Source organism: Passer montanus, unplaced genomic scaffold, assembly GCF_014805655.1.
Source record: "Passer montanus isolate IOZ18808 unplaced genomic scaffold, ASM1480565v1 scaffold8, whole genome shotgun sequence".
Classification (NCBI taxonomy): domain Eukaryota; kingdom Metazoa; phylum Chordata; class Aves; order Passeriformes; family Passeridae; genus Passer; species Passer montanus.
The window spans coordinates 5353221-5365258 of NW_024373256.1; the positions used below are offsets into that span (position 1 = coordinate 5353221).

A 12038-nucleotide genomic window follows, 5' to 3' on the forward strand; every position below is an offset into this window, starting at 1 on the left:
TAATGAACAGCTCAGTAGTTTAATTTGGAACTTTGAAATAGCTGTATATACCTGTGGCAGACTGAACAATGTGAGAAAACAGGTTGGAAACTTGAAAATGGTTTTTATCATGGGGGTTGAATGGTTTCCAAACCATCCTAAACCCATAGGTGACTGTGTGAGGCTCAGACAATCATCTTTATATTTTGTAGTAGCACTTAGTAGACTTCTGTAAAAGAAATTAAGCAGCATGTAAGAAAGTGAGTTGAAAGTAGAGCTGATCTGCACAGTCTGCAGTCCTGAGGGGGCATTGCTCCTGTGTTGGCACCTTGGGTGGCTCAATATGCAGCTGTTTATTCACAGCTCCTGCCTGTGTCATGCTGCTGTGTGATGTCAGTCCAAAAAGAAGCCCAAACCCAAGGGTTAAAAGTTTATTGTAATAAAAGTCACTGTGGAATAAATAGTTTGGACAACACTGTTGAAGAAAGGACATCTAAATTATAAATATCACTGGAGGGTGTTCAGATTTTCATATCTGGTGTCTCTCTTTGGAACACAGCACAGGGCATGTACCACAACCTCCCTGACAGAAGAGCTTAGGGGTATAGGGGAAAGGTGTTCTGTGTGCATGTCTTAAAAGTGACTTGTTCCCCATCATATGTTGTTCCTGTTTTACCATAAAAAAAAGAACAAATAAACAATTGATTTGGCCCTGTGCTCTTCTGTGATGAAAACTTTAAATGTTTGTCTGACGATCTGAATGGGTAAGGTAAGACTTAGGGTGAAAGGGAAGGATAGATACTGTCCCTTAAATTCAAATCAAGACCTTATCTTTGTTGTTTTAAATCAAAATCAAATTAATTCATTGCTTCACCTTCATAAGTAGCTATTAAAATTCAAATCTATTTCTTCATACACTCACTTGTTTTTAGTTATGCAGAAACAAGTTCCAATGGAATTAATGATAATCAGGGTTGAACTTGACATGCTTTTACTTACGGTAAACCACTCTTTAACACATTTTTTATGTGACAATCCTAACCATTTAAAATTGTCCAGACAACCTTTTCCCTTTTGCAGTCTTAATAAACAGCTGAGAGAATACAGCAAAATCCTTACACGGGAAAAAATTCAGTAATACTCTAACACAACTTGATGGCTGGAAAAAAGATTAGAGCCTGCACTGTACAGGCAGTGAATTTTGAAACACAGATACTTAGTCTGAAATTTTACAGGCATTTTCTTGTAAAACTTTGTGCTTAATTTTTTTCAAGTTTTTGATGGGAGAGGTGACTTTTCTTGCATCTTATCCATATTATGTCAAAGCCTTGCACAGAATCTGGGATCACCTGACTCATTGATTCAAATTCTCTGTCACATGCCCTCCCATCCTGTAATGCTCTTCATAAATGAATCAAGCTTTATCTGTAGACTGACAGACTTTGCATTTTTGAGGGTGGATGTTGTGTCTGCACAGTTGGTATTTAGTGTATCTCCCAAAACTGTCAAAAGAATGCAAAGTTACAGCATCTCCTTAAAATTTTAAAGAGGTCACACACAATTCTTTTTCTCATCTCTTTTTACACAGCTAAGGGAAGCTTTCAGTTGCATTAGGTCCAGATTGGTGCTAGTTTGTGCTGTTTGCATTTATTTTGTTTCTAGATGTTCAGTTATACCCTGTGCATTCAAGGCAGTCTTGTGCTAAAGTATTATTTTCAAAAGCAGTTAATGGTTTCAGGGATTTTTTGATTATTCCCGCTCTCCTCTTTTCTGTGAGCTTTTCCTAATACTAGACTTTTCATGTCTGGAAACTTTATATAGACTGTTACAGCAAAGATTGTAAGCAACTGTGATAAACAGGTTTTTAAATCTCATAGTTGTCATCAGTCCAGTGTTTTAGAAAGGCATATGGAATATTTTCCTTCAAATCACAAACGAAACAATTTATGAGAGACCAGAGATAAAAAGTGAAGGAGTTGTATAAAAATTCTTGTTCCTATTCCCTTTTTCCTTTACACTCTAGAAAAGGTTTTATTTACTGGTGATTATGTCCTTTGAAACTAAAAAATAATGACACATCGAGCTGAGATCCTTTTGGTCCATGAATAAGCCATAGTAGAGGGTTATTGCAAGATGGTGGCTTGCAGAAAACATGTTGTGTACATAAACACATGGAAGTTGTATGACATTTCTCTAAATATTACTTTGTACAGAGTTAGTGCTTAAAAAAAGCTTTGGGAATAAGTGTGCAGTTTTTTCAGCTGGGAGAATGCTTTGCATTTAAAGTAAGAAGTATGTTTAAATTTAGTAATTTCAGGCACAGTTCGTAAGCCTGTCCCAAAATACCAGCAGTAGGGAACTCATCAGGTATTTTAGGTTTGTAATTTGGTTTTAAACATGCAATAGGTTGTTTCAGGTTGCGTAAATATTGTTTTCTTAATGCTATAGTAATCTGGTCTTTCCTAGATTTCACTGTATTTTACAGAATAAGATCACTTAGAAACAAACTACTTTGGAGGATGCATGAGCAGGCATTTGCTATTACTGTTTGTTTATTATTATAAGCTTCTGCACAAAGACTTTGTTGATTTGTGTTCTGCAGGGGTAGCAGAGAGGCTTCTACCATAGACTTGATCACAAATATGATCCCTGTATTGGGAGGAGGGGAAAGGATCTTATTCCTAAAAAAACAAAATAAGCAACAACTACGAGTAGGAAAGTGTATTCCTGCAACCCCAAATAAATTCTTTATTGATGGCAGGCGTCAGGATTGCACAAACCTAATAAATCTGTAAGCTCATGATGGGTCTGTCTTCTCAGAACTAAAACAATTATCCCTTCCTTCAGCTGGGTGTTGTCTGAAATAGCCATCTTTAATGGTGTGATTAATGTTTATTGGCAGTCCACAGGACCTGAGTAATTGTGGCTGAAAATACTGAGGAAAAAGGGGTGTGTGAGATGCAGCACAATGGTGGGAGATTACTTACTGAGTGTTTGTTAGCAACTCATGCTATGCTTGCATCTTTCTTGAAAGATCTGCTTGGCGTTCTGCAGAGAGGATGGAGCTAAACACATTTTTCATTAGCCTGTGATTAGCAATCACTCACAAATAATCTGCAGTTGCCTCAGACTCCACAGTGCCTTTCCTCTTGGAGCTGCAGGAATATCCAGCTATCTATTTCAAATTCAGCCATCGGCATCTTGTGGCCTTTCTGTTTATAGGTCAAGTCTTTTGTGGCCAAACCTTCCACTAAGAAACTCCAGATATGTCATGAGAAATATGCGTGGAATCATAATTTTCACTGTTTTCTTTATTGCTTTAGTAGCTTTAGTCATTGTTTTAAAGGTCTACATTTAAAAATCCTTTAAAATCTGTTATTGAGCTAATTAATTAAAATATCACATTTGAAAATAGGACAGAACATCTTATTCTGCTGAGTTCTGGTGCTTCAGTCAATAAGCACAGAAGTGAAATGAGTTTATTCACTTGAGAGATGCAGCAAGTGATGTTTTAATGATCTTGCACGCTAATCTCCAGGAACTTTATAGCTTCCTCTGAACAAGTCCAGGAGTAACCTGTGCTAGACATCAATCAGATTTACAACCCAATTATTTGCTAGAAGAAAAGAAACACTGTTTTCCAGTAAGTGGTGCTATCATTTGCTTGCTTAGTCTAATTAATCTTCAAATGATCAAAGCATCTAAAATGCGTCTTACGGTCTTGAAATGCTGGGGGTTTCTGGAGGTGGGATGGGTGTGCGTGAAGTTCAGATCTGATGATCACTAATCACGCTCTCCATTACATATGGTCTTCCTTCCTGAAATTGGAGGTTTCTGTCACTTTCATAAGCAATATCTACGCAATATCTTTTGCAGAAAGTGACACTTCCTTAAAATCACAGCATTGTGTTCTGGAATGTGAAGAGATTTTGTGCAATGTGCACTCAAATCTGAAGGCAGGTGTGAATGTACACGATGTTGGTGCACTGGCATTTTTGACAAAAAGGCCAATTATGTTTGTTCTGAGAGAGCATCAGGGTCAGTCCTTAAAAGACAGAATGAAGCACTACATTTTGCTTCTGTGAAGTTCTTTCAGATGAGCACCATAGTTACAGATGATTTTGGTTTTGATCAAGTACTGATGTAAACAGTAGATTACATTTAGGAGACAAAAACTCATCACTGTGCTTGATTATATTAAGATTAAAAACTTAATCATGGAAGACATGCTAGAATACAGTGACGATAGTACCATGTATTTCTTGTAAGCAAAGTCATTCATCTTAACATGTTTGGGTGAAAAAAAATCAATTTTTTTTCTGCATCACCACATCAATATGTTGTAATGATTTTTCCTCACTGTTACAGCAGCTTCATTATTTCAGTGGAAGTACCTTATATACACCAGCAAAGTATCATCTCTGATAATCAGATTACATCTACAGTCTTCCTAAGTTGATAAAATTTTCTCTTATATTGTCATATATGTATAATACAAAATAAGGCTTCTTCAGTGCTCAGCTTTTAATAATCTTGTTCATAATTAAATATAAATCTGACTAAAACATATTCTTCTACATTAAAGTCTTGTCATAAAAACATTTCGAATATAAACCTTCAATACTCAATAGAGTGATACAATATATATATACACACACACAAATGCACTTTTTTTCTGTTAGTAGCAAGCATTTTGTTCACTATTTGCACAACTTCACAGTCATATGTCTTATACAATGACACTAAATCAGACTTCTGATTGCTCATTACTGTCAGGAATGACAGACGTTAAGGCAGCCTGACAGAAGCGATGCAATGTTGACATTTTTGTTTTCTGTTCAATGTACAGTCGCAGTTTGTCTCTGAAGGTTTCCCCCAGAAAGCTGTAAATTAAGGGGTTCAAGCAGCTATTAGAAAAAGCTGCTAGGTTCACAATGTGTCCTGTTAAAGGATAATCGTGCCTGAAGGATGGGCTGTTGGAAGAGACGGGCTCGCTTTTCCTCTGGAGAAGTTGGACGCTAATGAAGACGTTTTCAGGGAGCCAGCAGATAAAGAAAACCAGGACAACAACAAAAATCATGCGCAGAGCCTTCTGTCGCCGCAGCCGGAGACTCCTGTGCTTGTGCGCTTTTATAAGGACTCGAACAATTAATGAGTAACAAAGACCGATGATCACAAAGGGGATAATAAACCCCAGGGTTATCTCTAGCCACTGGATTTCTTTTACATCTGCAAAACAGAAATAGACCTCTCCAGTGTGCTGTAAGTGCACGGCTGTAAATGGGACTAGAGCTGCCGAAATGGATGCCATCCATATGAGCCCACAGCTCAGTCTAGCGTGCTGCATAGTGCGAAAGAGGTTGGACCTCATTACTTTGGCCAGGGCTAGGTATCTGTCAAAACTCATCCATGTCAGAAAGAAAATGCTGCTATACATGTTGATCTGAAGGAACAAAGACATAAAGGTACAGATGATGGTGATATCGTAATATTTCTCGTCTAGATTAAACACCTCAATGAGAGAATCGGCCACTAGAATGAGATCAGCCACTGCCAGGTTTATGAAGTAAAGGTCTGGGATTGTCATTTTTTCCCGAAAGCTAATGTTGACAACCAGGATCAGAATGTTTCCCACAAAACCGATAGGAAAAAGGAATATTGTGTAAAGACATGATAAGAAAAGGCCAATAACATATTGTTGGTGTTCTGATTTATCAGCTAGTCTAGAGGATATGCTTTCGTTACACAAATGGGATCCACTCAGGTTAAAAGTTGTGCTGTTACATAGAACAGGTGATACTGAGGCAGAATAAGTTTCCATGGTTAAAATATCTGCAGAAAATATATTAGTACTCACAGTTTGGTGGCAATACCAAAAAAATCAGATTTTTGGTTGCTTTCAACTGAATTCCTAGTAAGCATTTTTGATTGGAATTGAAAAAGACACAGACTTTTGTATAGGAAATTAAAATGCTTTAAAAGTCAGATTAATAAGACTTAAAACTGACTGAAATATAATACTACAAATAGTGAATGTCTTAATTTGTTTTACAGGATACTATATACATTTTAAATGAGAGAATTTGCAGTTCCTGTATGCCTTAAGATCGTGTAGGAATCTTTTTACCATGGTGGTACTTGGGTCTCTTTAATAAAAGCTTTTCAGCAGCAGTGTTCCTTCATGCAAGTTGGAAGGCAGTGGGATTTTAGCTCCATTTGTTTTCTTTTAATAATCAATGAACATCCTTGGACCTGCAATTTGCAAATGGAAAACAATTAATCTCATATTCCAGCACTGCTCCATGTGCCATTAGCTTCTGCTAACTGAAATCACAGCTGAGGTTGTGGGAAACATCATGTTCTAATATAAATGCAAAGGTTCACTAAAAAGAATTTAAATTTGTTCTAGATCAAAATACATTATGAGGGCAGGTCTGTTAAAATTGTGTGTGCCCCTCAGGGGTTGTGTATTAAAAAATGAAGAAATACAGAGAAATCAAATGAGTGACTTTAACCTAATAAGGGAAAACTGTATTTTTAAATATATATACATATTTATTTTGTCAGCTTGTAAGACTAATAAATAGCAGAGTCTGTGGCTGAGAAGGCAACAGAGATGAAAAGCAGTTGGTTCCTGCTGCTTTCAGTGGGAAGGAAAAGCAAATTTTAGAAATTAAGGTAATACAAGTTGCATATTGATTTACACCAACATTATTATACTCAACTTGTTTTCTGTTGTGATTTATTATGTTTCACTGACTTCCGGGTAGCAATGGAAAACAACCAGTTATCAGATTTGTTTACTTCTAAATGTTGAATGTTATGCACTTGAAGCATTGCTAGAAGTTTATTTCAAAAAAGAAAGAGCCAAACAAAGACACCCCAAACAAATAAAGCAGCAAGAAAATTATAAACCAGGATATTTTGGTGCTAAATATGAAATATTTTTAACTGCTTTAATCTTCATCTTACTATCAACCACTGATTTTTATTTACATGAAAATATATTTTTTAAATTGTTTGCTAGTAAAATGAATGCATATTTCCACATTTTAATGACTGAAATCCTGCCAGTGTGCAGTCGGGGGGAGAAAAGAGCGGATCACCAGTGGAATAGGAGTGTTAGAATAGTTTTAGTCAGAAATACAGCTCTTAGTTTGCTTAAATGTATTCAAGTCATCAGAAATAGCTACAGATACTTAAATAAAGATACAGGTTCCAGAGCTTCGATTTCTTAATGAAACAGGTATGAGCTGCCAGTACCTGTTGCTGTGTTTTGAATAATTTTAACAGTATAAATCTTCATGCTAAAATGTCCATATGAAGTTACACTTATTAGAAGGTTCAGTGTTTGTTTCAAGCAGCTGTGAAGTCAGACATAAACCGTTGTCTTTATGTAACAGCCTTTTATTTGTGAATAAGGCAGTAAAACAGATTTAAATATAATAAAAGATAAGTTAACAGCCTGAGCAATTGATTTTAAAAGGTCCGTAGGTGGTCAGATTTTAATTACATCTGAAAGGCTGCCAAAAGCCAAGCAATTAAAAGCATTGCAGGTAAACTATGTACTGTGAAACATTTTATTTTACCTTAATTCCATTTCTCCCGAGCTGGTTTTCCTGCAGGCTGCTCCTCGCTGGGTGCACACGTAATGGATGTGCCAACTTCCACTCTCCTCTCGGTAAAAACTTGCTTTTAGGTGTGCAGAGCTGCAGTGGGTGCCACCTGTTGATGATTCAGCAGTAAAAACAAAAATCATATAAAAGTCTTGTTCTGCTTTAGGACTTATTAAATAAAGGAGAGTTTACAAGAGCAAAATGCAGATCTTGCTGCATGTCCTTGGCAATAAAACAAGCTTTATAGATTCCCAGGGTTGTTCTAATTTGTGTGCAGTTGAAGTGCTGCTGAACAGCCTTATAAGGCTAGAATTAACCCTGTTTCTGCTGGTTTCTTTTTTACTAGAACTACTGAAACGTCTTTCTCCTGTATTTGTCAGTTTTATTTTGCCTGATGTTCATTGCACCCTCCTTTCTGCCTCTGGTGTTTTTTTAAGTTTTATAGTTCATTCAAATCTAGAGCTCAGCTGAACAATAATTAAGAGATTTATTTGCAGATTGCAACGAAGCATATTTTGCATAGATATAAAGCAATTATTACTGTTATTTGTGTTGTTTTTTAAAAGCCTCTGGGCAGTCTAAAGGGAAATATTGGATTGAAGACATCAAGCATCTGAGAAGGGTCATTTGCTAAATGGAGAAGATAAATTTCAGTTTTCCTACCTTCAAGTCGATTCCATTTTGCCTGCTTGTATTTGAATTTTCAGGTATATGTTGTCATTCTCTTACTTCTTAGAATTGCTCAGCTCAAAATCACATGGAGGAAATCAGCTTACCCTACAGAGAATGAGGAGCCTCAGTTTTGCATGAAACACCAGTGTTGCAGGTGGAGTTTTGCATTTCATCCGCAGGGGGTAAAGAAACCTAGTTGACATTTCAAGTAACACCACCTACTGGTGGCCAGAATTCTTAGAACGGGAAGAAAGTCAAACTTTCCTCATGAAAGAGCGATATTTTATTTGTGGCAGTTGCTTTTTGTGGTTACGTTGATCTGACACCTGAACATTCAGTGCCCTGAGTGGCTTTGCTGTACACGGATGCAGCATTCTGCTGCTGCTGGAACGAGATGAATGGGATCTCAGCATTTAGGACTTCAGGGAGACAGTGTGACAGTTTCAGAAGTGTGGAGTAAGCAATTAACATATCATTATAATGGATGTATGACACCAACTACAGTGGTCAAATATCTCTAGGTTACAAAGGGTCTCTCTGTGAAGCAGAGGTTCTTTATGTGAGTGGCTTTGGAAGCAGAAGCCCTTTGCCTTCACTGAGGCAAATACATTATTTGCTGGTTTTTCTGCTACACACTGTGCCTAGGAATAGAGGATTTTGGCAGTGTTATTTAAAAAGTTTTTAAAGATGTTCTTGCATGATGGCTCTTGGTAAATAGTTTTGGAATCAGTTATTATTTAGATCAAAAGAGTGTTTGCGCAGATTGGTGCTGGTAAATTTTTTTTGAACAGAAGATTTGCACTGTGTGTGGAATGGAGTGGTTTAATACAGGGCGATGAGGACAGAGCCTAAAGTGTTTTGCTTTGAGACGTGTACAAATATGATTGCATTGTAGGACTGGAATATTGTAAATGTTAGAAAAATCTTGTGATACCAGCTTTGAAAGACTTAATTTTTTGCTGTCATAAAAGAACAGGATTAAAAAGAGTCTTTATTGTTAATTGTTGATCATGTGGTTTTGCTGTACTTAATTCTGTCCTTCAGAGCTTCCACTGATCTTGCAAGGGCCTGAAGGATTTTGTACTTTTCCTCATGTGTAACGTTCACTTCTGGGTGTCAGTTGTTTGTTATTATGGGGGCGTGGATTTGATAATCAGCTGGTCTGTCTGTCCTTGTTTGTCTAGCTGTGAATATCAGCTGATTTACTATTAAAGTGTATAATTCTGAATGGTAATTTTCTTGTTTGAATTCACGGTAAGAAATATGTCACTTTGCCATACTTCCAGAGTTGTGAGGAAATTCTCTTTTAAACGACCCATGAAGTAGCTGTTTTCTGTGCTAGAAGAACTGTGACGCATAAGAGGTCATATTCAGTATTATAGTACTTGTGTATATTATTATATTTTAATTAATGGGTTCTGTATTTATCTGAATATATTATGAGATGTCGTGCAAATCCTCTGAATCCTGTTTCCTAAAACAGATCACAGCATTTTCAGGCCCCTGTTTATGCAGTCAAATTATTGTTACTGATTAATCTACCTTAATCTCCTTGTTTGTCATTTCCATATTCCATAAAATACTTCAAAGTAATTTTAGCATCTGCTGAACATTGTACTTTTGCTCTTTCCCTGTCAGTATTCCACAGGACTTTACAGTGACTGCCTTAATGATCCATGGTCACAGTTGTGACAGTGTTGAGTCTTAAGCTCCACCTGTTTTACCTTCCTGTGATTGTTGCTGAGAAAATCTGTGAAGGCAACTGGTGCAGTTGCATTTGTATAATGTCAGACCTCAGTTATTCAGCATTTGGAATATTCCTGGTTTGTTTTTAGGGAGCAATCAATATGTAAAGCTCTGTAAATATCTCAGTAAAATGTCTAACACCAGAGAGACTTTCAGAAGCACTGGTGCAGTTGTGATGTACTTCAGTGCAAGAGGTGATGTACTTCAGAGCAAGAGTTGTGATGTACTTCAGTACCAAGAGGCTGAATCTGGGGTATAATAGAGGATATTCTGTGTAATTTAGCAGACTTCAACATATGTGCCTGCTATTGTGCTGCTAAAAGGTGGCAGCTGAGGAGAAAGAAAGTGGGAGGTGTGAGTATGGGAGAGAGCACTGTTGAGAGCTCTGATGCAGCACAGCTCTTGTGCCAGCACTCTGTGGCAGCCTCTCCAGCTGGATAAGCCCTCTAAGATGTAAGAGACTCTTGGATTCTGTCAGAAGTGTGGAAGTGTTTTGTGTATGAAGCTGTTGAGTCCTGGAGAAATTAGATCAGGGCAAGGGTATAGAAAGCTGAAAAAAAATGTAAGGCACTGTATTGCATGGAGGGGGATGGAAGCATAAATTAAAATTGTATTGGAATGCTAACATTGTAATATAACCATTTGCAGAAGAAATAAAATTTGTGATTCTCCAGGAGAGAATCTCTTCTGGAACTATCTCTAGAGGAAATACAGGTGCTGTGGTACTGTTCATGAGGTTTTCCAGATAGACTGAGGTCCAAATCCTCTCGCACCTTTTTCAACCATGGAATGAAATCAGCATCCATTACCCTGCTCTAGAGCACCCTCACACTTTATCCTGTCCAGCCTCAGTAGCAAATAATTGTTCTTGCAAATAATCGAACTTTGTTTGAGCTGGCATTAATTGTTTCTGTGCCTCCAGAAAACCTTGGGTGGAGTGTATTTTGTGTATTTAGGCTTTCCAGTTGCCAGTAATTCTGAGAATGCATTTTTCTTACTAAAAATAATTTTTAAAAGTTCGGCCTTTTCCTTTTGCAGGGACAACACCCATTCAAACCCATTCAAACTATTCTGGTAAAATATTTTTATTTTTTTCTTAAAGCATATATTGCAAAACTCTTAAGGGATAATCTAAAAATTCCACTAAATGGAGCCACAAAATGTTGTCTGTGAAAGATCACAGAATCCTAGAGTGGTTTGGGTTGGAAGGGATCTTAAAGATCTAGATCCAAGCCCTCTGCCATGAGCAGGGGCACCTTCCACTAAACCAGAGTGCTCAAAGCCCCATCATAGGACTTCAGGCTCTATTCAAATGCTATTTTAAAAGATTTTTTCAAAACATCAATGATTTTTATTTTAGTGGCTGAGTCTGGCAGTCCTTTGCTGGACACTTTGTACCATGGAAGTGAAATGTATTCTTTCATTCTATCCATTAGTGAATTTATTTGTTGTGCAACATATATGGTGGACACATTATACAGAGTACTTACTTTGGCTGAATTGCTTGAGTTTTCACCATGCCCCAAATCTTCTGTGGCTGCCTCAAAATCAAGATAAATAATACTGGTGTGTTCAGTTTTTTCAGTGTATTCATCTATTTCAGTGTGTGTAAGTTTAATATTAGAATGTAACTAAGGGCAGGCTTAGAAATACGTGTAGGGATGTAGCAGCTCGAGTTGTGATTCAAGTGTGCACATCCAGTCTCTAGCTCAAATGTTGTTTGCAATGGGACCAGATCAAGTTTGAGCCAGCTGGTTCAGTAATGATGAGTCCTGACTTCTTTCCCAAAACATGTTACCAACTCAGAAATTCAAGCTTTAATTTCAGCCTGATCATTTCTCTTCGTCTACTGAACAAAGTGTTTTTTTTCAAATGAAGACCAAAGTCGTGGAAAGATACAAATATTACCAAGACAGAAGTAAAATTTTGAGAACTTCTCTCTCTCTATTCTCCTTTGAACTTTCTAGTATATCCCTTCAGTTAATTTTGACAGCCTGCCTATAAAAATATATGCTGTATTTCTTC

General features: G+C 37.1%; 1 protein-coding gene across 1 annotated transcript; it reads right to left on the reverse strand.

The window, feature by feature from the left end:
* Positions 1-2502: 2502 nt before the first annotated feature.
* On the reverse strand, positions 2503-8395 carry GPER1 (G protein-coupled estrogen receptor 1). Its single transcript, XM_039732500.1, has 3 exons — positions 8259-8395; positions 7569-7704; positions 2503-6231 (listed from the first exon to the last, which is right to left on the reverse strand). Exon 3 carries the CDS (start codon positions 5798-5800, stop codon positions 4727-4729), a length of 1074 nt encoding a protein of 357 aa, XP_039588434.1. The 5' UTR covers positions 5801-6231; positions 7569-7704; positions 8259-8395; the 3' UTR covers positions 2503-4726.
* Between the last annotated feature and the right edge of the window lie 3643 nt (positions 8396-12038).